This window comes from Pristis pectinata, chromosome 21 (assembly GCF_009764475.1).
Source record: "Pristis pectinata isolate sPriPec2 chromosome 21, sPriPec2.1.pri, whole genome shotgun sequence".
Classification (NCBI taxonomy): Eukaryota; Metazoa; Chordata; class Chondrichthyes; order Rhinopristiformes; family Pristidae; genus Pristis; species Pristis pectinata.
The window spans coordinates 2,168,800-2,195,278 of record NC_067425.1 but is presented as its reverse complement, the minus strand read 5'-3'; the positions used below and the strand labels follow the sequence as shown (position 1 = coordinate 2,195,278).

General features: G+C 41.7%; 1 protein-coding gene across 2 annotated transcripts in view; it reads right to left on the bottom strand.

Annotated features, from left to right (window-relative positions):
- Positions 1-4,684: 4,684 nt before the first annotated feature.
- The window catches only part of crk (v-crk avian sarcoma virus CT10 oncogene homolog), a 42,084-nt gene continuing 20,289 nt past the window's right edge, over positions 4,685-26,479 (bottom strand). The window contains exon 2 of one of the 2 annotated variants that reach the window (XM_052035486.1): positions 4,685-12,494. In XM_052035486.1, the coding sequence (XP_051891446.1) occupies positions 12,357-12,494 (138 nt within the window). In that variant the 3' untranslated portion in view covers positions 4,685-12,356. Of the gene's footprint in view, positions 12,495-14,244; positions 14,443-26,479 lie in introns of those variants that run through there. The other variant, XM_052035487.1, reaches the window with a different exon arrangement.

The window sequence follows — 26,479 nt, the reverse complement described above, 5'->3', positions numbered from 1 at the left end:
AACGTGGTTTCCTCTCTACTGTGGTTGATGGAGCCCTCACCCGCATCTCCTCCATTTCCCACACTTCTACTCACACCCTACCTCCCCCAGGCAGAACAGAGATAGTCCATGGTACTTACTATTCACCTACCAGTCTCCAGATCTAGCACATCATAATGTGTCAATTCTGCCAGCTGTTACGTGATCCCACCAGCCCTCTCTGCTTTCCACAGGGACCACTCTCTCCGTGACTGCCTGCCCCCTGGCATTTTCCCCTGCAACTGTAGGAGGTCCCTACACCTGCTCCCTCACCACCATCCAGGGACCTCAACAGCCCTTGCAGCTGAGGCAGAGATTCACCTGCACTTTCTCCATCCTTGTCTATTGCACTTGCCGCTCTCGACTTGGCCTCCTCTGCATCGGTGAGGCCAAGTGCGGTCTGGGCGACCGCTTTGCAGAGCACCTGCGTTCTGTCTACCACGGCCTTCTGGAGCTCCCAGGCGGCAGCCACTTTAATTCCCCTCCCCATTCCCACACTGAACCGTCTGTCCTCAGACTCCTCCACTGCCAGGGTGAGGCTAAATGCAAACTAGAGGAACAGCTCCTCATATTCTCTCTGGGTAGTCCATATGGCACGAATGTTGAATTCTCCAATTTCAGGTAACTTGATCCCGCTGTCCCTTTCTCTCGCCACCTGATCTACCCAGGTCCTCCCACACACCCCTTTCCCCTCTCCCTCCTGGTCCGTCTGCCATCACCCACACATTCAACCCATTGGGTCCCTTATCCCATCCCCTTCCCATCTGCCCACCATCTCTCCCTCATCAGCACCCAGCCTCTGTCACTATCTGCACCCTTCCCTCCCCACCTGGCTCCATTGACCCCTTCTCACCTGGATCCTCCTATCACTTGCCACCTCCTATTTCACTCCTCACCCTCACTCTATACTGGCCATCTGCCCTCTGCACTCCCAGTCCCGACGCGGACCCAAGACATTGACCAGCTCTCTGCCTGACCCGCTGAGTTGCTACAGGGACTTGTTTTTTGTCCTTGGCCTGATCTGCCAGTTCACTTTAGCTACCTTGACTTTTATGCCTTTCACTCCCTTTACTTAAGTTTAAAATATTAATCTTGGAACATCCTTCTCTTCTTCAAACTGAATAGAAAATTCAATCGTATTATGATTCCCACTACCTAGGGGTGCCTTCGCTACAGGATTAATTTGTGATCTTATCTCATTGCTTACCTTACCTTCTTTCTAATGTTGATGTAATCCCAGTCCTGGAACTGGATCAACTCATTCTTGAAGATGGAATATCAAGCTTGAGCACATTCCATACTACATACAAAGACCCTATCAGTTTCTCTCCACTAACACTCTCATCCACCTAGCAGAACATGTTCTTGCCCTCAACAACCTCTCTTTCAATTTCTCCCACTTTCTACAAGGTACAACCTTGGGCATTCACATGGGTCCCAGCTCGACCCATCTTTTCGTTGGCTACATGGAAGAAACCGACTCTGGCACCCCTCCCCAGCGTCAACGCCTACATTGGTCCTGCTTCCTGCACTTGCGTGGAACCCGCCAATTTTATCACCTTGTCCTCAGGTTCACTTGGACCATTTCTGACACTTTTCTAGATCTCTGTGTCTCCATCTCAGGACACAAACTATCCACCAATACCTGCTATAAACCCACTGACTGCCACAATGACTGACTACACCTCCTCCCACTCTTTCTCTCAGTTTCTCCACCTCTGCTGCATCTGTTTTCAAGATGAGGCTTTCCATTCCAGGATTCCTTTTGTCCTTTTTCAGTGACCTCCCCTCTACTGTAATTGATGGAGACCTCACTTGCATTTCCTCCATTTGCTGGACATCTGCTCTCACATTTCATCCCCCACCTTACTGTGGTTCCACTTATCAGCCCGTCTCACCTCTTTATACTGGCCATCTTCCCTCTACACCCTCAAACACTTGAATGTCCCTCTGCCTCCACAGATGCTGCTTTGACCCCAGAATTCCTTCAGCTGTGTTTTTTTCACCCCAGATTCCAGCATCTGCAGTCTCCCATTTATACATTTCATAACTCCTACTGTTTGGGAAAAGAACATTCATCCAACTTCCAGTCTATCCCTCCTCTCACTGGGAATTGCAATAGTCACATGCCATCTCGTTGCACCATTCAAACATGTCGGAATAGAGTTAGTTAGCTCTCTGGCTCCACTAATATCCTACAAATGGCAAAAGATAAGGTGTAAACTATGAATTCAGCTTGCATAAACTCCACTCATGCCCTTATTTCCTTGACTCTGAAGACTCAGTTGCAATCTAACGGATGTTTAAAACGATAGAAGGATTTATTAGCTGGATGGAAAGAAACCATTTCCCCTGGTGGAAGAATCCAAAGCAATTTTAACATTAGAGCCATGTTATTTTCAAGAGCAAAATTGTAAAGCACTTCTTTGCACCTTCCCCAAGACAACGCATGCTGGGGTTTGATTGGCACCCATCTCAAGATTTATCAAGGGACATGAGTCCAAGGAGACTAAATAGGGTTTGGGTAAATAAAGATTCTGTCACAAATTGGTGGAAGTGGCTTGAGGAGCAGATCTTTTATTTCATTTATGGCTTGTAGGTGTCACAGACAACTCATCCCCAATTGGCCTCAAGGTGGTAGTGGTAAGCTGCAGTCTGTATGAAGGTACAGGCTGCTGTTAGGAAGGGAGTTCCAGGATTTTAACCCAACAAAGGAGTATTTCTATTCATCGAGAGTGCAGCCTGGAGGGGAATTTGCAGGTTATGGTGCTCCAATAAGATGGCCCTGCTTAAGTTGTAGAGGTCACTGTTTTGGGAAGTGCTGCTGAAGAAGCCTTGATAAGTAACTGCAGTGTTTTATTAATATCACTCATGGTGCATCAGCAGAAGAGGGAGCTAATGGTTAGCATGGCAAATGGGGTGTCATCAGTTTGTCCTGGACAACGTCAAGCTTGTTGTTGTTGAAACCATTCTTCCAGACTAGTGCTCTTATGTTCTGGGTAATTGTTAAAACAAACAAGCTTTATTTAAATGGTCGTGAGTGGAACCAAAGTGCTTCCTAGCCAAATAAATGTATTTAATTGTGGTTTTACCCAACACATAGCAAGATCCCACAAGATGATTGAAGTAACAGGATATTAGATGAGAGATCAGCAGCAATTCAAGGATTTATTCAGAAAAGGCTATAAAGATAAGCAAGGAAACTACAGGTCAATGAGCCTTGCATCATTAGAAATTATTGGAAAAAACTATGGGACAGGATTTATTTTCACTTGGATAAACAGGGATTGATTAGGAGTCACAGTTTTGTGTAGGGCAAATTGTCTCACAAATCTGAATTTTTTTTATTAGAGGAGGTAGCTATGAAAATTGATGAAGACAGCACAGTAGATGTGGTTCACATGGACTTAAACAAGGCTTTTGACGTAGTCCAGCACAGTAGGCTGGTCTGGGTTAGGGCACATGGGATCCAAAATTAGCTTGGTGATGGGAGGCAGAAGATAGCGGTCAAGGGGTGTTTTTCCTGAGTAAAAGCCTGTAACCAGCGATGTACCACAGGGATCAATGCTGGGACCATTGTTCTTTGTCATATGACTTGGTTGAGAATGTCAGTTGACAGATTAGATAGTTTGCCAACAAAGTAGTAAATTGTGAAGGTGGTTGTGAAAGGATACAGAGGGATATAGATCAGTTGGAAAGTTGGGCAGAGCAGTGAAAGATGGCATTTAATCCAGACAGGTCTGAAGTAACACATTTTGGGTTAATGGCAACACAGATGGATAACCTGTTTGCCTTCATAGGCCAAGACATTGAATATGGGGGTTGGGATGTCATGTTGCAGCTGTACAAAACATTGGTCAGGCTGCACACATGTACAGTTATGATTACCACACTACACAAAGGGTATGGCAGCATTAGAAAGATTCCCCAGGAAGTTGCTGGAATGGAGGGCCGTAGTTACAAGGAGAGATTGGATAGGCTGGGTTTATTCTCACTGGGACATAGGAGGCTGAAGACTAACCTTATGGAGATTTATAAAATTATGAGGGGCATAGAATGAATAGTCACAGTCTTTTCCCCAGGGTTAGGGAATCTAATTTTAGAGGGAATAGATTTATGGTGAGGGGAGAGATTTAAATGAAATCAAGGGGCAAGTTTTTCCAGAGAAGCTGGTACTCATATGGAACGAGCTACCAGAGGAAGTGGTAGAGGCAGGTACAATTACAACTTTTAAAAGGCATTTGGACAGGTACATGGATAGGAAAAAAGGGATACGGGACTAATGAGTGCAGGTAGGCACCACAGTTGGTATGGAGGAATTGGGCTGAAGGGCACATTTGTTCCGTACAACTTTGACATTATAACTTATTTTTGTTCAAAAATGGAATCTTTATGTCTACCTGAGAGCAGACAGGACCTCAAAAAAGAGGAACACCAGAATGGATTTGGGAGTTGTCAAATGGGATGTTCTACAATTCCCTTGAAATGGCAGGTAGCAACTGTGGTTTAGGACAGTACCTCAGACAACGTAAAAGTTTCATACTTACAATGAAAGGTGAGCCGAGATGATGGGTTCAAATGTGGAGATTCAGAAGTGTGAGATCACACCATGCAAAGGATGGTGTTTTGTGGAGAGTTTCAACCCAGACTAAAGCAGACATCAAAGTCATTTCCAAAGTGATTTATTTGCTAGGTATAATAAACATACATTACAGTACATGCTACAGAAAATAAAGGTGTATTTTAATTGTCATGGAGAATATAGTGTTGTAGATGGTACATCTCTTCATATTAACAATGCAATAAGATTTCCACAGTATTAACCCAGAATTCCCCATCCCAACAGCTTGACAAGGTACAGTACAATTACAAAAATAAGAGCATCTGAAACATTGATTGACATTTACTGAGGGAAAACAGTGTTATAGTCCATATGGATAGTTCTTGTAGGAAAACAATGATGTAAAACCAGCCAGAACTCAAACCCTTTCACCATGGCAAGTAACCAGGGTCCCTCAATTTTGTTCTCTGTCAGTGGGTAGAAACATTAATTGGAAGATGGAAATGTGTTATTTTAAATAAAAAAAATTATGTCCTGTAATAACTGCAGGTCATGTTTGGAATGATGCAGGCTTGGTCCTCAACAGAACCCCAGAATAGGAGGTCTGAATGGAAAAACACATCAACGTTTAATGCTTGGACAATTCTCAAGTTAGTCCCATAGACAATGATCAAATTAGCAGCAGTGTGGTTACAGTGGTGCCCAACCCATCCTAACTCACCGGCTGCATCAAGTTAGTCTTACCCACTGGAAGTCTGTAAACAAATTACTGTGTCTAAGCCACCCTGAGTTTCTTCCCATAATAGCACCAGCTGGTGGACAGGGTACAATTGCACTTACACCAGCAGCTTTCTGCACTTTAGCCAAAATGCCAGCCAGCTGTTTTAACACAGGTTCCGGGTGGGGCAGCATAGACCCACAGTGAAGCCCCATCCAATTCCAACTAATGTCCAGCTCAACCTCCTGTTCATTTCCCAAACCAGTGACACTGAACAAGAATGTGGCACTAACCCCATCTCACCAAGATGTGCTGAAATCAGCTGATGCAGCAGCAATGCAAGGACTGGGAAGGGGATAGGAATCTGAGATTCCCACCTTGGTTCAAATGCCCAGGTAATGCAAGAAACAATTAACCTACACCCTTGGGCAGGCAGGCTTCACACCGAACATCCTGCCTATGGCACAGACAAGATAGAAAATTAATATGGCTGCAATTACAGATCATTAAAAATTGATGAATGGCAGGGAACAGAAGCCCCCATGCAACTCTGCACTCAGTGTTTTCACATGGGAGCCTGGGAAGTCTGGTGGAACGGGGATGGGGTGGAACAGCTAGTCTTGCCCTTTAAGGTGGTTTCTTCAGTGGTCCCTGCTGGGTAGGGCAGGAAGATGCACCTCCTTTCACCCCTTTTTCTCCATCTCAAGACTTGCACCGCAACCTGCATGTTTCTCAATACCTTAACAGGAAATGCTCTCACCCACTGAGCTCCAGGGAAATGCAGAGTTTATTTCTTAATTGGCAGGATGGGTGGGGTGAGGGCTAGTTTGCTCATCTCCCAGTCAAGGAAATGGGCTCATCAGGGAACATTAATCCAATAGGTCAGAGACAAAGCAGCGCTTGGATTAGTATGTCCATGTTTTACTTCTCTACATAAAGAGCTAAGTACATTCAAACTGTATAACTATTGGAGGGCCAGAAGTATTTGTGGTGCAAGTCATTGTGCCATTGGTCACTGCAGAGAGGTGTCAGGTATCAAAACATTTGGTCAGGAATCACATTCCCCTGAAAACTCAGGAGAATGGTCACTACCATATAAAGTGGAGGGGAATATATAAAATATTAGAAATACATAGTCCTACGCAGCACCACAATGCCATGATAACCCAAAAACAATAACCAAGATCTTTCCGCTGTGCAACCTCTCCATCAGCTGGAAAGCTCTCGTTCCAAAACTGCCTCCCCCGCCATACTGCTCGATTTGCTGCATAACTTTGGGGTGAAGGAAAATGCATACTGAGCACATTCAAATGCTTTGTGGGTTGTCCCTGCACTTGCCCTCTCTGTAGCAACTTCACATTTCCATTGTACAGCTCATGTTACGTCGATTTGGGTAGATCAAGCCTGTGTAGTGACAACTGATGCTGCTCAATGATTTTCTCAGCAAGTCCAGCATTAATGACAAAAAGTTACCAACCCTGCAGTCAAACAGTATCCTGCAAGTCAGACAATTTTTGTACTTTGTAATAGGGTGGAATATCAAGTGTTCAGGGACTGATTATTCACCATTTTATTTTTTTGACTGCCAGTCACAGTTATGCAGGACATACAACGCCCAGCAGGGAAGTGGTTAATGCTGTACTCAAACTCAAAGGAATCCTGAGAACTGCAGCTAAGACAGTCCAGAGTGTGGGTCTTTATTACCATTTGCCTCTGCCAGCAGCAAAACTATTTGTAAGTTACATTCAGTACCTCTCCACCTCAGATCAGTGGCAGGCCACACTGTAGAAATAGTAACTACTGGGCAGGACTTTGGTCCTCCTTACCAGTTAATAACACTAAACATTTGATTTCAATTCAATTATTAAACTATTAGAAAATAAAGTGTTAAAAAAATCTTTCAAAATAAGAGCGTTTTAGTTGTGTAATCAGCGGCCAAAAGAAAGTTAACAAAAAGATTTATCCGTGCATGTGGCTGTGAGCTCATTATCTTAGTCACTTTAATATTTAGTGATGGGCCCATGAGGCAAGACAAGCCCAGGCTGTTTGAGTATTTCTGAGTATTTGATGACCACAAAGAAATTCTTAAATACCACAATCAGAATGAGAATAAACTGAATTTATAGATTCATGGATGGCATAGACGGTTTAGCGAAGCAATGCATTAGGTGTAGGAAGTGTGGAGAAACACTACTTGGACAGCGACTGTAGAACTTCAAATGGAATTGTATTAAATACTTGAGAATTTTTTTTTAAAGGGATGGAGGAAGAAAATTATTTGAAGGCTATTATATCTGAGATACATGCCATCTGGACCAAATGGCTTCTTGCAATCCTGTAACATCTGGGACATCACATTGCTTTGATATCAAACTCTGCACATAAGCTGTACCTGTACCAGTTTAATTTGGGATAATTATCTTACAAAATAACAGACTTAAACTCCAATTCCATTAACTTTCATGCATCAAATACACAAGGGCAAGTAGGGAAAGGAAATCAAGTCCTCCCCCACCACCCCAAAACTTGAGACAACACACAATACTGTAAGTAAAAAAAAGGCCTGCAGCACTCTCAAATAATTTTTCTTCAGGTGCAGTAAATTAAAGGATCAATGGAGCAAAATACGATAGCAGTGGCTTTCCACTTTATCAGTACTTTTCTATGTTTGAAGCAGTTTAATCATCTTTTACCACAGGAACTGTAAGAGGGAGTTTAAGGTGTGAAGGTACTGGTTACCAGACCAAGAGCATTTGCACCATGAGGGTTCAAATACATTAATAAACAGATTACAATCATGGGTTTGAGTAACACTGGAATATCAGTAACACCTTAAATTCAACCACAAAGGTAAAACACACTGCAAATTTCCACTAGTCTCTAACCCAGGCAACCGGCTCACTTGCACAAGCAGATTTATTCTTGCCTGCCGAGAAAAAAATAAATTAAATCTGCAGTTGAAGATGCCACCACCAGGAGAGATTCGGGAAGTATTGGTTCCACAGGCTGCACATCAGTGCTGGTCAACTGACTGTGACAATGAAATTGTGCCCAGGTTTACTCCACCTTTTATCAGTAAAGACTATTGCCTCATTGTTCATCTAGCCTGCCTCAAAGCAAGAATGGTGAATCAATTCCACAGGCTCTTCATGTGAAGATTGGCAGGCTAATCACCTGCAGATGCTCTCACTACGTTCCAGTGACTAACAATTGGGTACGGTAACCCTGCCAAAGAGATCATGGGTGGAATGTGCATTTAACTGAGCTACCAGCAGTGCAATTGAAGGCAGTCCATGGAGAAAATGCACACAGCTACAAAATTGTAATAACAAGGACTTAGTATGAGCCGGATGTGAAATAAACCACATTTAAAACACTTAACCAATGAATCACTGCATTATTCAACCCATTCTAGAATGTGACCAAGAACACACCCATTTCTCTTAAGTGACATACTTTTTACAAGGGCTTACTACTAAGGTATTGGGAAAGCTCTATTAACTTGCTGACACAGTTGTGTCAGGAAGAATCAAATAGATCAATCACAGACTTGTGGTAATCTTTAGACTGGCTGGTAAATGGAAAGGTGAGCATCAGCCTGGGGGCTTTGAGTTCCAAGATGATCTACAGTGGAGCAATGCAAAAATGATCATGGGACAATAAAAATAAACAGAAGTCATGAGCCATGCCCAACAATGGCTTTACTCAAACATTGGCAGGGACGCACAGGAAGGGGAAGTTACCATTCTTTTGTGAAGAATGGATTATTGCAGATCATCCAATGGTTGGACAACTTCATTCAGTAAGCTTAGCTATAGAGAAGATTCCCAGAATTATAAAAACTTCAATATCTACAGGGTCCTCTTTGAATTATCAAACTTCATACTATTCATACAATTTCCATCAGTAATAGTGTTTACTGAAGGCAAGATGACTTGAAGATTCAAATACTGATAAGCACTGATGCATTACAAACCCAGGTTGTGCATTTTGCAGTTAGGGTGAGCAGAGTGACCAACAGGGAAACAAAGCCCACATCATTAATACTTACAAGTGACATTTTCCACCTTTGGCATATCTGTTTCAGTCTTTTACAAGGTGTAGTTAAGAAAAATAGAGACAACAAGCACTAGTGTATACAGCCTCCTGTCTCCAAGAGCTTATACCGACTATTCCTATTTTCCCCCAATCACCCCAACCCCCTGCCTTATCACCTCCTCGTTTCCTCCTGCCTTTATCAGATCGTTGCTGGCTGGTAGCAGCTATCTCCATAACTTATGCCAATTTTTTTTGGACAGGAAATATGTATCCTACTTTAGATGCTCTTTATAAATGAACAATTTAAGCATTGGAAGTCAATGCATACACTGAACATCTCAAGAAAGTCAAAGGCACCTACATTCACATTATTTCCACCCTAACCTGACAACACAGAGAAAGCGGTATCTGAAGATAAATATATGCCATCCACTCACTTCTCTCCACCCAATTTAATATCAGTCTGTCAAAGCAAAGTGTGTATGCAGACAATTCAAAAATTCCTCAAGCACATTTTCACACCATGATTATACACTACTCAGGTGAAACCCAAACTATCCTCATCATAATTCCTTAACTTGGGGAGAGGGGGGTGGAATTGGTGCAGGGGACGTTTAAAAACTCACTTATGCATCTGAGATATATTTGAAAAAATGGAGCCATGTCCTTACGTGACGTCTGCTGAATATCAATGGCAGTTGAGATACATGTTCAATCTCCATTTTCTAATGTCTCTCAAGAAAAGGGTTATCACAAATCCCAGTGTTGAATGAAAGCTCATTCTAATATCACATTGTTTGGGGGTGGAGAGGCCACAGGGGGTGGGTGAGCAGAGAAGAAATCCACTTACTGAAAGACTACCAGAAATCATAGGCCTATGACAATAAATTGCATAGAATCTTTGGCCACTAAATATTTAGATTTGATGCTCATTATCCTACTGAACCAAATTCTCCCTCCCATCCCCCTCATTTGGCATTTCCAGCCTTTACCAAGAATCAGTATACAAGCACTTCAGGAGCAGGTCCTGGTGCCATCAGATATCTGCTCAGCACACCATTTCCATGGTGTATACTGCAGCCTTTATAAACACTCATAGCCATTGGCTCTAAGGAAAAGTGGTCACAGCAACCCTAAAACAATAAATACATGTCTGGATTTTGTTACAGTTCTTAAACACAGCAATTTTTTTTACTTTTTACAGAATTTCAATACAATCTGAAATCAGAACAGAAATTGAAATAAGGTTATAAAAGTAAAATCATTTCAGAGAAAACATTTGTAAAATGTTAGTACAGCTGCTATGTTTAACTGCGCTATATGTCAAACGTAACATAAGAGATTAAGACACTCAGGTCAGTTCAGAAGATGAAGGACTTGTTCTTCCTTTACATCTTCCAGTACAATTCTTTAGATTTTTATTGTGCCATGCAACTTGCATTTGCTTCAGGTGAGCAATGGGGCTTCATGAAAAGTAACAACTGGAAGACTCGATATCCTGGGGTCCAGTAAGCAGTCTGCAAGGAGGAATAGTCTAAGGAATGTGCCAGGATATAGGTACTGTATGATAACAAGAGAGCATTTTCATTGACACCATTGAGAAACATGAATCTTTGGAATGCCAAAGTATAGATTAATAATTGGACATTAGGCACAAGTTCATCAGAAGACAAAACAAATGATTAATTCATTGCCCTTGTCCCCCACCACAAACTGGCTGCACATCATTAGCAAACAGAATCAAAACTTGCTTAAACCCTCCCAACCCTCCCATTGTTTAGCATTAGTTTTTGTAGTGTTTCCTATTTTATGTGGCAGCAAGTTAGAACACAAACTACACTTGCATTTCTTTTAAAATCTGAGAATTATTTAGGGTTTTTAATTGGCAAAACTATCTTGGAAGAGGGCTGCAAGAAGATTAAGTGGCATTTGATGTTTTTACATTTAGACAGCCAAATGTTCAAACTGTAGAACAACCATTATTAAGAGTTCACCAAAAAAAAAAGGTGATAGTGAGATGTTCACATGTTCAAACAGCCATTAAGTTCCACCTAGGTGGACATTATCAGTTGCCCAGACAAAAGTAGTGTCTCTTTAATGGTTACTCCAAAATAAAATCATTTACCATGATTGAAGTGATTCACATAAGTGATTTTGTACAATTATTTGCATATTACTTAGCTAAAAGTAGCGTGATACATCCCTATCCAGTAGTGTTTATTATTTGTAGCCATGAACTGTGAAGTTGTGTGAGATCATGTAAGAGAGGCTGTTGTCATTTTACCTGCTCTACTACTGATACTTCATACAAACAAGCACTCTTGTGCAGTTGAGCAGCCAGCTGCCAGTTTGATACAAGGCATAATTGCAGACCTTGATCACACCTTTATCCAAAGACCACAAATAGGGTGTTTCAGCAGGGGCACTGGATGACAACAGAAGCTGGGGATGGTTCTCTCTTTACTCCCTTTTCTGATTCAGGGGCACCAAAGATAATCGTGGTTCCTCTGCTAACTCAGCACAGAGCAGAACTGAGAGCAGATGCTCTGCATAGTTTAGTGTTGCACTAGAGCCATTATTGCTCACTTGACCATAAAGGGGAGTTCCATTTGCCTTTTTTTTAAAACAAATCTCACACATACATCCAGGTTAACAGCCACAATACTTGCAGGGATATCAATTAGTTAGGGAAGAAGCTCTGATTGTTCTTAACTCCAACAAAGCTGCTCATTATGTGCACGTTACACACCAATGAACAACATAACCCTCAAATCAAAAAGGTGAAGTGACAAAAGCATAGACCAGCACTGTCACTGCAAACTGCAACCTGCAAACAGTTTCATAGACAGGGTGTTCCATAGCCAAGTTAACTGCAATCTTACTGGGCTAATGTAAACATTAGAGGAACAAAGTCTTGGGGTGTGGATCTGGGTGGGGAGGAGTTTGTCGGAAAATGGAACCGTAGAAAGTCTGTTCCCAACTGCAATTCAAATCATTGTTTTTTTCCTAAAACAAATCCACTCAGCTTAGGTCCTCCTCAGGGTTCTGTTGGTCCAGAAGCCGGACATGGGTGAAAGGGAAGTGACCATGTTTGCCATTACATTCTCCTTCCCACTGGCCACTCACGTTGATCTTGGTTACCTTCACTAGGTCCCCAACCTACAAGAAAAATACAAATTCACAATCAGTTATAATAATCAAAATAAAACATTCAAAAGCTTTTAAAAGAGGAAAACATCAAAAGAATGCAATAGAGTGCTGGCACATGATTCACAGCATATTTCTCGCATTACGTTTCCTTATGACACAACAGGTGGTCATTTGGACCTCAGTCTATACCAGCTCTCAGTTTAATCCTATTCCCTCACTTATTTCCTTGTAACCTATTCTTTCTCACATGCCTATCAATTCCCCAGCCACACGAGGAGTAATTTACTTTTGTCCTAAGGAGTTCCAAGAATCCTGTCTATCGGTAATTAGTGAGAAGACATTACACAATGAAATTGGCTATTAATTTGGCAATCACATCTTCCACTGCTGAGCTGCTTACAACCACACATGGGTTAAAAAAAAAGCTGGTTGGGCATAAGCCCACATTCAAATGCTATTTGTACATTAAGTACATTCACAATTCTAAATTAGTGGGGGGGAATTCATTGACCAAAATTTGTACTTGACTCTTACGTCACAGGCTGCAAAATCCCAAGCAGCTGCACTTACCCACATTACTGAAACAATACTGGCCAAAAACCAACAGCAGGTTGAGGTTTACATCATACTGGAGAACACTACATGTTGATGAAAATTATTTTGCTTTGAGTATCTTGATTTAGTATGAAGTCCAAGATATTTCATTAGAATATTAGCAAATATGAGAAATGATTAAAAAAACTTAACCAGGAAGGTTAGGGGTGTGTCTTAAGGGGGAACTAAACATAACAGGACAGATTTATGAAGGGAATTCCAAAGCTTCAGATCTTTGTAAGAGAATGCATGAAAAGTAAATCATTCAACCCCTTGTTCTTTTTCTGCCATTCAACTGGAGCAAGGCTATTTTCTATGTCAGTGCCATGTTCCTGCACTAACATCTCTCAGTTCACTTAATATCTAAATAAAACCCATGATTTGAATATAACTGACCTTCCACAGCCCTACTGGATAGAAAATGCCAAAAGATTCACTACCCCCTGGGTGGAGAAATCTCTATCTGTGCTTCAAACGACCTACCTTTTATATTGCGACAGCAACCCCAGTTCTAGAACTCCAGCCAGAGGAAACATCAACTGTCAATTTCCTGTTTTAACACAATCAGCTCTCATTCTTTTAATTCCAAGAGTATTAGGTCCAGTCCACATGGTCTCTCCTCTTATGACATATCCCATGAATCTTCACTGCATGCCTTCCATTGCAAGTATATCCATTCCTGGGTAAGGAAACCAGGGGTGGTCCCATAATGTTTCAAATCTCATCTTGAAATTCTCTTTCAATAAATAAAGGACAAAGTACCATATACTTTTTGAATTGCTTGCTGTACCTTGCATGTTAACTTCCAGTGTTTATTGCACAAGGACACCCTGGTCCCTCCAAATAAAACCTTTCAATCTCTCACCATTTAAAAATATTTCCTTTCTATTTGTTCCTAATGAAGTTGGACTTTTTTTTAAAACATTATATTCCATCTGCCACATCCATGCCCATTTTCTTAGCCTGCCTATATCCTGCCGGAAGCTTCTCCAAAGGGCCTGTTTTGTGCTGTATAGTTCTATCCTTCCCAAGGTCCACACTACCACCTAGCTTTGCATCATGCAGCAATAGTTGGAGCTGTTAAAATCAGGAAGGCCAGAACTGGAAGAACTCACATCTTGAAGAGTTGTAGGAATGGGAAACAGATAAATGCAGTGTGAATAAGACTCCTACTATACTTTGGAACTATATGTTTAGGCAGGTAAACTTATACCATTTCATTGTGCTGACACCAAGTCTTGGTGAACCAGCACCCAACTTCACAGAGACCAAAAGCCCTTTGTTAAAGAAACACAGGACCACAGATGCTGGAATCCAGATGAAAATACAAGATGCTGGAGGAACTCAGCAGGCCAGGCAGCATCTGTGGAGAAAAGCAGACGGTCAATGTTTCGGATCAAGACCCTTCTTCTGGGCTGAAGATAGGAAAAGGGGAAGCCCAATATATAGGGGGGATAAAAAACAAGAGCAGTGATAGGTGGACAAAAGGGGGGAGGTGGGAGTGGGCACAGGGTGGTGATAGGTAGATATGGGGGAGGAGGGGAGAGCAGATCCACCAGGAGATGGGTCAAAGGTATGGAGGCAGGCACCCCATGGAAGGAAAGGATATGGTTTGGGGGGGGGGGGGGGCGGAGGGAGAGAGTTGGTTTACTTTAAAGTGGGAGAATTCAATGTTCAGGCCATTGGACTCTAAGGTCTGAAGACAGAACATGAGGTGCTGTTCCTCCAGTTTGCACTTGGACTTCTTGCAGTGGAGGAAGCGGGGACTGTCAAATCAGGGGGAGTTGAAGTGACTGGCAATGGGGAAATGCAGATCGCAGTTACAGATGGAGCGCAGGTGTTCTGCGAAACGGTCACCTAGTTGTGCCAATGTACAGCAGGCCACACTTGAAGCACCAAATGCAGTATATGATATTAGGGGAGGTGCAGGTAAATCTCTGCCTCATCTGAAAGGTAGTCTGTTTGGGTCCCTGAATGAAGGTGTAGGGGCAGGTGTTACATTTATGGTGGGGGCACTGGAAAGTCCCCAGGGTGGGAGCAGGATGAGTGTGAAGAACTAGGGAGTTGTGGAGAGCAGTCCCTTCAAAAGGCTGAAAGGGGTGAAGGAGGGAAGATATGCTTGGTGGTAGAGTATCGTTGGAGATGCAGAAGTGGCGGAGACCTGTGTGTTGGATACGTGGGCTGGTGGGATGAAATGTGAGGACAAGGGGAACCCTATCCCTTGATAAGCCGTGTAGGCAATCTGCTGATCTTGTCTTTACCTTCAAAGAAATTACAGCACAGGAGGTCAGGGCATTAGATCTGCCTGATTTACCTCTCCATACAAGACAGCTTTAAAGTAGTGTCTGTGAAAATTTTATAAGAGAGTGCAATTTATGCCTCAACTGACCTGGGACAAATTTGCAACTTGTCCACTGAACCCAATGAGGTACTGTTGGCCTTGATAAATGCTGGTCCATGTTAGATTGTGTCAACAGAATGACAGTCCACAAATTACCCCCTCCTCATTGCACCATACCTTCCTGAACAAACCCCAAACAATGGTGAGAGCCTTCTGTATTCTATTTACTTCTATAACCTCCTCCAGCCTCAACTCTCAAGATACGAGTCCTCCAGTTCTGGCCACCCATGATTCTAACTACTCCATAACTAACATAACAAAGGCCCAAAGCTCTGGAATTCCCTTCTGCAACTCCTTCCTGCTTTAAGGTTCTCCATAAAATCTTCCTCTTCAACCAGGCTTTTGATCATATGCCCTAATATCTCCTGCAAAAACCACAAAGAATGACCACTCAGGGGAAAAAAAACTACTGGAGGGCTCTTTATATACTAAGAAACATTAATGGTTTTCTGAGGAGAGAAAAAAAGTAGTCAAACCACAGGAAGTTACATTAGTTTAATTATCATGTTCAGCATCAAGACCAGGCTAGGGACAGCATGGGTTAGATGCAGAGTGCTGCTCCCTCTGCATTGCCCTAACATACACTTCCAGGGCAGGGACATCATGGGTTAGCTGCAGGGTAAAGCTCCTTCTATAAAAAAATCATGGCAATCTTAACATCTAACAGCCACATGAGTAAGCAAAGCCATCAATGATCTTAGCAAACAAATACTTATCTAACTACATTCTTTCAGGCAAAGGAGTCAGACGTTGGAAATTCAGCAGGCCCAGACTGATAGTAACAGCCAAGTGACTTATGTCCTTGCACAGAGTCGAATGAGGGCTGGCAGCCACAGCCGCATAGAGTGAGTCATTCCACAAACTGGGCAACACCCTGCCACTCTGAGGAAAACACAGAATGTAGCTAAAACGTTCTTTTATTCCAAATAAATTCTCCAATTGGCTTCGCTCTTGAACAGAATAAACAGATAGGTTGATTTATTCCTGGGGCAGGCAGAGAATATCATCCCTGCATTGTTCATCACAATTCTTTTCCACACTCTTATGTTGAGTTTAGAGTCAGTGACTTCTATAACTGAGCTTCCAATCTCTACTTCCCCCAAATGCCTCCACATTTCCAAAAATACTGGAGGTAACTCAATAGCTTGCTCAGGATTCAAAAGGTCAAACAATTTGTTCTGTGTCTAGCTTTAACCATTTATCTCCCTCATCATCAAATGGTGGCAGGAAAAATATTACATCAAAACATGACTGGGGTTTTACCTACCAAACAAATTTGAGCACAACTGTAATAACACAGAAATCCTTAATGAGCCAAACAGCCACAATGGTTTAATGTAAGCAGAGAAGTTAGCCATCAGGTTCTTTTTAAAAAGAGTGTTGAATCAAATCAGCTAAGCTGTGAAATACTGTTCTGAGAAACATCCAGAATCAAAAGTCCTCAATTCAAACTAGGGCTGTAAGATGCTTGCTCCTTAATCAAATAACCCAACCCCTCTTTTGGGCAGCCAGCCATGATAAAACACTGACGAATTAAAAGCAACCCAGGTGCGCCAAACATAGCCAACTGATTTTAACCAATTATGTACACCACAGGAATGAATAAAACAGTGCTAATTCATTTGTTTCCATTTCATGTGAAAAGTCTCACTGCACCCAAAAGTATAATAATTAAACTTGGAAGGTATTTACAGTAACACCTCATTGAGGGATTCCCCTTCCCCCTTGCCTCAATGAAGCCACAGAACAAGCTTCAAAACCTGGGCCTCTGTACCTCCCTCTGCAACTGGATCCTTGACTTCCTTATCAGGAGACCACAAAGGATCAGTAGTAACATCTCCTCACTGACAATCAACACAGGTGGTCCTCAAGGATGGGTACTTAAGACCGCTGCTCTACTGTCTCATGACTGTGTGGCTAGGCACAGCTCAAACGCCATTGACAAATTCGCCGATGACACCACTGTTGCTGGCAGAATATCAGATAGAAATGAGGAGGCATAAAGGAGTGAGATAGATCAGCTGGTTGAATGGTGTCACAACAACCTTGCACTCAATGGCAGCAAGACTAAGGAACTGATTGTGGACTTCAGGAAGGGGAAGTCAGGAGAACACACACCAGTCTTCATTGTGGGGTCAGCAGTGGAAAGGGTGAGCAGTTTCAAGGTCCTGGGCTTCAACATCTCAGATCTGTCTTGGGCCCAACACATTGATGCAATTGCGAAGAAGGCACACCAGCAGCTCTACTTCATTAGGCATCTGAGGAGATTTAGTACATCACCAAAGAGTATTGCAAATTTCTACAGATGCACAGTGGAGAGCATTCTGACTGGCTGCATCACCACCTGGTATGGAGTCTCCAATGTGCAGGATTGAAAGAGGCCGCAGAGGGTTGTAGACTCGGCCAGCTCCATCAAAGGCACAACCCTCTCCGCCATCAAGGACATCTTCAAGAGGTGGCGGCATCCATCATTAAGGACCCTCAACACCCGGGACATGCCCTCTTCACGTTACTACCATTGGGGTGGTGGTACAGGAGCCTGAAGACCCACACTCAATGATTCAGCAACAGCTTCTTCCCCTCCATCAGATTTCTGAACAGTCCATGAATCCATGGACACTACCTCGTCATTCCTCTTTTGCACTATTTTTGTAACTTATAGTAATTTTTATGTCTTTGTGTCTTGCACTGTACTGCTGCCACAAAACAACAAATTTCACGACATGTGTCAGCGATAATAAACCTGATTCTGAAGGTTTGGAGGGAAGAGGCAGAATAAAGTCAGAAAAATTCAAGCTAAAATTCTCCAACATCACTTGGTTTCTAAAAATAGAGTCCAGAGGGTAAAACATCTTCATTAAGTATAGATCTGCCATATCAAAATATTCTTTCTCCAAGGCAAGAACAGAAACAGCATGAAAATTTGAGTCTCTGGAATTCTTACAAGTGTATCTATTTATATTATTTTAAAATTCTGGCCCAGTAGTGTTTTTGGTACAGGTTAGAGATTTTACAATCATGAAAAAGATTACATCAGATGAGTTGGCCTTTGAACTTCCTCCATTATTCAATAAGATCATATCTTTGCTTTTCTAATACATCTGGATTCCTTTAGTATCCAAAAATCCAACTCCTACCCTGAATATACTCGATGACTTAGCATCAGTGAGAATCAACTGACTTAATCATAGACCTCAGAAGGGAATCTCTTCTGACACTTCTCAATTTTGCAATGAGGGAAACTGGCCTCTCCCCATCTCACCCTACGAAGCCTCTAAAAACATTATATGCATCAATAAGATCACCTCATTCTTCGAAATGCCTGAAAATAAACTTCATCTATTCTTTCTCTCATTGGGAATCAGGCTAACAAGTCTTTGTTGTACTCCTTGCCCAAGGTAAGTCTACGCTTCTTCAGGTAAGCAGACCTAAACTGTATACACACTGATGCAGTCTCCATTGGTCTCTGAAATTGTAAGAGAAAATGCTGGAAATACTCAAGCCAATCAGCGACTGAGAGGAAATCAGTTCTAACAATAGGTCATCAACAGGGTACAGAAGAGAGGCAGCAGTTAAATTACAGGTGACCCGTGTTATGCAGGGAGGAGGGGTTATGTTCCTGTAAAAGAGCCTGTATCACAAATTTCCATAATGCAAGGCTGTGTCATCTGCACATGCATCAAAAAACATGGAGTTTAAAAAAATTCTGTATTTACTTTTTTTCCCACCCATGTAAATTGTTAGAAATGAACTTTATTTCATATTGCAATTTCCAGGGTAGTGATTTGTGAATTCTAAGGCCATAACACAGGGGTCACCTGCACTGAACTAGCAATCTAGAAGCACAAGACTAAACAGAGCTAAGTTTAAATCCCACCAGGTTGGCTGCGGAATGAATTGAATTTAACAGTTAATAATCTGGAATTTTAAGAAGTCAGCAATAATGATTACCACAAAATTACGGGATTGTCACGGAAACTCATCTGGTTCACAAAAGGGGAGAGAATCTGCCATGCTAGCACAGTCTGGCCAATGTCCAATTCCAGGCCCATCTATTTGGTTAGCCCTTAAATTACCTCTGAAATGGCCTGGTGAATGATGCCCAAATACTCAAAATAAATGAAACTTGAAATAGTTGTTCTTCTCTCCATAGATGATGCCTACCTCCAGAATTTTCAGTCTTTTTTTTCAGATTTACAGCATCTGATGTTTTTGTTTTTGGCATATTGAAATTCAGTTGTTCTCTACTTATTTCAATCTGTTTGCAAAAAAGGTCAACATAAAGTTCACTGTACCTGTACACTACCTTTTTGAGACATTTACAAAGATAGCCAGGTCCCTATGACTACTTGTATTTCCTGCTTTCTGTTTAAAGAACAATGTTTTAATATTTTTCTTGCGAATTAGACACGCCACATTTCCCCAGTTAAATTCTATCTGCATCATACTCCAATTTAACTTGTCTACATTCAACATCTCACTCAAGCTTCCTTGACCCACTTTCACAATGCTCACAGCTCAAGGTCCTTGGGTCTGATCCTGACCTTGGGAGCTGTGTGTGGAGTTTGTAGTGTTCCAGTTTCCTCCCACACCCTAAAGATGTGCTGGTAGGTTAATTGAATAATGTGAATAACCCCTTCATATAGTTAAATGGCAAAAGGGTAACACTGGGGAATCGATAGGCATGATAGAAAGAATACATTTCAGGGATGCAGGGAAATAACAGGAGTCGGACTGATGGTACTACTCTGCTGGGAGTTAGCATGCACTGGATGGGCTGAATGCCTAAATTTCACAACACATGAGCAAAGCCAGTGCATAAGCAGCACATGCAACTTCTTGGATAATCATAAATGAAGTCAACTGCAAGGAAGCAGTAAGGACTAGAGCTGAGGTTAGACAAAACAGGCATCAGTAATGAAAAATTCCACATGTCTTATGTTGCAAGACCACCACCAAACTCTCAGGTTCTGACACAAAACTGCAGCAACAAAGTGAGCAAGCAGAAAAAAAAGCAGGGAATTACCTGTCTGAACCTTGAACAATTTGAGTTTGCTGTTTTTGTTTTGTCACTAGCAAGGCAATTAATTGAAATGATATACGAACAGCCCAACAGAACGAGGATGGTATGAAACCAAGCACAGATGAGAAGAGGAAAAACAAAAGAAAAATAGAAAGAGAAATGAAGGTTGCATGCAAATACTGCCACCTTACAGAATGGCATTCTCAAAAGGGCAACTAGAACTCCTAAAGATAATCAGCCCAGTACTTGACAGTATTAAAAAGCAAATCACATGGGAACACAAACCAAGTAAAAGACCAGAGATTGCTGGTGCAACAGTTCCAATTATGGATTAATTTTCAGAAGCATGGCTGCTCACTTTAAAGAACGGGATTAATCTCCTGGGAATTGACCAGCTTGGATCAGGATTTCCAACATTTCACAAAGCTGTATTTTTGCAAAGCTAATACATTAGTCTCACCTCCCAGATTTATATGCACAATTTCTCCCTGGCTTCCCATTCATGTCCCACACCATTCGCATAAGCTTTCCACCCCAAAGTGCATTAAGTTCAAAATTCCAGACTTTTTCGCAAAGCCAGTAATTTGTAGACAAGGCCTAGCATTTCATATTTCTCCATAAGACAATGGAGCAGAATTAGGTCATTCGGCCCATAGAGTCTGCTCTGCCTTTCCACCATGGCTGATTTTTCCCTCTTAACCCCATTCTCCTGCCTTCTCCCCATAACCTTTGATGCCCTTACTAATCAAGAAACTATCAACCTCCACTTTAAATATACCCAATGACTTGACCTCCACAGCCATCTGTGGCAACAAATTCCAGATTCACTACCTTGTGGATAAAAAGATTCCTCCTCATCTCAGTTCTAAAGCGACATCCTTTTATTCTGAGGCTGTGCCCTCTGGTCCTAGACTCTCCCACTACTAAAAACATCCTCTCCACGTCCACTTTGTCCAGGTCTATCAATATTCAGTAGGTTTCAATAAGATCCCCCCTCATTCTTCTAAACTCCAGCAAGTACAGTCCCAGAATCATCAAATGCTCCTCAAATTAACCCTTTCACCCCAAGGATCATTCTTATAAACCTCCTCTGGACCCTCTCTAATGCCAGCACATCCTTCCTTAGATATGGGGCCCAAAACTGCTCACAATTCTCCAAATGTGGTCTGACCAATGCCTTATAAATCCTCACCTTTACATCCTTGCTTTTATATTCCAGTCCTCTCGAAATGAATGCTAACATTGCATTTGCCTTCCTTACTACTGACTCAACCCGCAAGTTAACCTTTAGGGAATCCTGCACAAGGACTCAAGTCCCTTTGCACCTCCGATTTCTGAATTCTGTCTCCGTTTAGAAAATAGTCTTCCCCTTTATTCCTTCTACCAAAGTGCATGACCGTACACTTCCCTACGCTGTATTCCATCTGCCACTTCTTTGCCCATTCCCCCAACCTGTCCAAGTCCTTCTGCAGACTCCGCTTCCTTAACACTACCTGCACCCCCCCCCCCCCGCATCTTTGTATCGTCTGCAAACCTGGCCACGAAGCCATCATTTCAGTCATCCAGATCATTAACATGAAAAGTAGTGGGGCCAACACCGACCAAGGAAGACCACTAGTCACCAGCAGCCAACCAGAAACAGCCCCCTTTATTCCCACTCTTTGCCTTCTACCAGTCAGCCAATCTTCTACCCATGCTAGTACCTTTCCTGTAATACCGTGGGCTATCTTGTTTAGCAGCCTCATGTGCAGCACCTTGTCAAAAGCCTTCTGAAAATCATACTTGTAATGACAGAGGCTGCCATTTTACCCACTATACCCATTTATTGTAGTGAATTAACTTGATACAGCATGAGCTCCTACTGTTCCAGTTCTACCGAACTGGCTGGCTCAGTGTTGGAGTCCATCATCCCCCAAGTCAATGTTGTTAACTTATGGCTGCCTGATCAGAAAAACTAAAGAAACATGGGATCCAAGAGAGTGGGAATGTGGATCCAAAACTGACAGTGGTAGACAGCAGAGGATAATGGACATGTTTTTAATGACTGTAAAGCTGTTACCACTGGGGCTACACAGGGCTTGGTGCCAGATCCCTTGTTTTTTGCAATATATACTAATGATTTATACAAACGTAGGGGGCATGATAAAGATTGCTGATGGAATAAAATTTGGCAATGTGGTTGACTCAAAACCTACCCAGGTTGCTATATTATCTTATCCTAAAACCTCAAATAGTATTCTTCAACTTCACCTATGCTTAGCAGGAATTGACAAGCATGTCAAGAGGACTATGGTGAATTCCTTTTACGAAGCTGCATGGGAGATTTTGCTGATTGAAGGCATCATGGAAGTGCTAGATTTTATCTGCAGGCCAGTAAAGCATCATAGCTATTGCATTTATGACCTAGTTATTGCAATAGTTATGAGATCATAAAGCAACTGAGTGTAGGATCATTATTAAAGCTTTACACCCTCTCGGCATTTCATCACACTAAGGATTCTGCTTCGGCCAGGAATTCTATGACTGACTGGAATGCAACTTTAAAATTAAACTTTATGCATACATCAAATACTTCTGCATCTGGAATTCATCTGCCAGTTGGCCATGCATCTGGAATTCATTTACCAGAAGTTGGCCACAAAACCCTGAACATTCCAGGCCCCACATTTTCACTCTTTCAATTTTTGCTCAAATGCATTTGGCTTACCCATTTTCACCAGATCCTAGTTCCATCCCAAAAAAACATGCTAAAAATGATTAATTCAAGTACATTTTTTGCTTTCTGACATCCCAGACAAATCAGCTGAGCACAAGGATGAAAACGGACCTTCTTCCAAGAGGAATTATCTTGTTATCCTTGCTATGTTCAAAACATTTAATTCTCCTTTCCCAGGCTCAAAGCCTACAGAATCAGAAACATTACAGTACATGGGTTATGTTCTGCCTAGTCATTGAACAGAGTAGGATTTGATGGTAGACAGAAAATGTGGACAGTCATGCACCACACCCAAAGATGGTAACGCATTTAATGGAATTCACTAATCTAGTCACATATAGCATTTTTAACATACAACTGCAAATTCCAGTTTAAAAGCATATTTTTAGCTTTTCACTAATTGATAGAAAGTCTCACAATTGAATTGTACCCAGAAAAATTAAATGGACAATGTGTCATACCACCCAAAATCAACCACACAAGCTGCATCTGTGGACTACAACTTAATAAGGAGTCAACACCCTCATCAGAAGTGAGGGAAGGGAAGCAAATGGTGAAGAGATTTGAAAAATACTGATCAAGGCACAAGATTGTCCTTGGCTTTTAAGGTCAATGCAATAAACAAACACTATTACCAGAAAACATTCCAATCAGCAGACATCACATTCCAACACTGACCTGTTGACCTTACTGGCATTGGTCCGCTGGAGCACTTAAATACCAGATGTGAACAAAATAATAATAGCAAAACAGGATTCTGAAGTGGTAATCAAGATTTTTTGCAGCATACAAAACCTATCACTGGAGTGTATCCTCAGGATGGGCAGCACCACTGTTCTCATTCTCCAGGCCACCATTCTACAACAAACATGCTTGGGAATGTTAATCTGTGACCCAAAATTATACACCCTGGTGGGATTAAGGGCAGAGGACAGTAGGAGTGTCCCAACCAGCAACACAGTCAGAAGTACTTTATTCAAGTTGCTTCCTTTTAAGGAATGATTTCATTAAAAGAGAAAACACTCCAAGTGTTCAGAATTATTCCAGCAATCCTATTAAGCCAATTGCAATCTTGTTTATGGGCCTGATCAATAATGTTAGATTCTCAATTTTGTAAGTAGCATTGAACTCATGAGTCAGTAAATGAAAGATGCCCTTTGGGCTTTTAATTTGTCATACATTTCACATATTACTTTTGCATTTATCTGTCACATTTCCCACAATCTTTACTATTTTCAATTATAATCAGGTTGCCATAAACAGGTTGCAATGGAAGTGCCAAATTAGAAAAGTAGCTAAATTCTCAATCCAATCTGCAGAATTCCCAGTAAAAGCCTAAAATGAATGTTTAAGCAATTGCAATCCCTCACTAGTCATGCAGCCTGATTCCAGCTGCCCAAGTGAAACATATTTTCACTAGGGATATTTCCTAATCTTTAAGAACATCAGTTAAATATTTCAGCTGTGAACTTTTGGGACTCAATGTCTTCAGTTATGTTACTCACATTAAGCAGAAATAGTCAACAGATGTCAAGAAATAGGAAAAATGCTGTAGATGTTAATGTTGAGTCTTGGTAAACCTTTACATTTGCAGATAGCCCTAGATTTGCACATATATTAGTAACAGGAAAGAACATACCATTTAAATCGTGGACAGAGAATAAACCAGAAACACTCACATAAGAAAGATATCTTTATTAGTCACATGTACGTCAAAACACAGTGAAATGCATCTTTTGCATAGAGTGTTCTGGGGGGCAGCCCACAAGTGTCGCCACGCTTCCGGCGCCAAGAGGTGCAAGCAATTAAGCCCCTCAAATCTCTTCTGCCATTCATTCAAATCTTTGCTCTTTCTTGAACATGCCTCCACCTGCCTGATCATAAACCCAGAATCACCCACGTACATTTTTATCTTAAGAAAGCAAAAATTAAACAGGGTCAGTCTCCAATGGTTCAAGAGGATCACAGACAACTATTGTTAGATTTAGTTCTACTGGTGTAAAGCAGCTATATTCCAGTTTATACTGAATCAACTGCCATTGGATCATGGTTGGATGGGACAAATGTAATTTCAATTCATGATAAAGAACAGATGATATCTTAAATCATCAGCTTACATGTTCCAGCATTTTAAGACATTCTGTTCCCTCTATTACTAAAATCAAGAATAAGGTGACATGACTGCACTCAATAGTCTTAGCTTTCCTCCGACGTCTGCATTCTGCAATTCAATAAAACAAGCAACCCATGTGACTTGGGGGGGGGGGGGGGGCAGCAGCGGAGGGGAGCATTCTTAGAAAACTGACCATATGGTGATTTTCCATAACTCAAGGGCACGTCATCGGTGCATTATCAAGAAACAAGAGTTGGATTTGTGTTAATTTACATTTTTCCCCTCCTACACAAATACTGTAAGAGCAAATTTTATTTCATATCTCAAATTTTTTGGGTAGTGATTTGTGAATTGTGCAATGGCATAATACTAACAGCCATAACATTGGGGTTGGGGAGGGGGGGTGGCCCGTACCAGGAAAAATAATTTTAGAATTCAATTCAAAACTTTCACCACACCATGGAGACAAGAAAACCTATTTGGACGTCTCTGAATTTTATATATAGATTTAACTCTTTGGGCTGCATTGCATTCACTTTCATTGCCTCAAAGATAATCAATACAGGTAAATCCTCCATGATCAAGGCATTCACTTGCAGGATGAATTTGTTCCCTCTTCATCCACATCCACTTAACCAAAGTATGTTAGGACTGCCAGTGTCAGCAATGTCCAGAATCATTTGGGAGTGACAAACATGCTTCAACAAAAGCCAGGTAAAATGTGAGAAGGCTGCAGCGCAGCACTGCTAGCCAGGAAATTAAAACAGGGCAGCATGTTACATTTTTAGGCTGTGGATGAGAAGAGGGGAAGGGATTCACTGATATTTACTATTAGTTCCATTCCTTGTGGGCAGTAATAATAGAAAATCAATAATAAAGTATAGCTCAAAAAAGCTCTCAGATTTCTGTTAAAATAGCAATTTAATGCATGTAGCATTCTACTTTCATGCAGATATTAATTTTACAATCCACACAAATTAGAATTTAGCAGAGGTAGTAACTTACAGGTCCAGCCTCAACTCTGACCTCTGATGCTGTGTGGAGTTTACACATTCTTTTTGTGACCCCCTGGATTTCCTCCCACATCCCAAAAACACGGGTGTTGGTAGGTTAATTGGCACTGTAAATTACCTCCTGATGTGTAGGC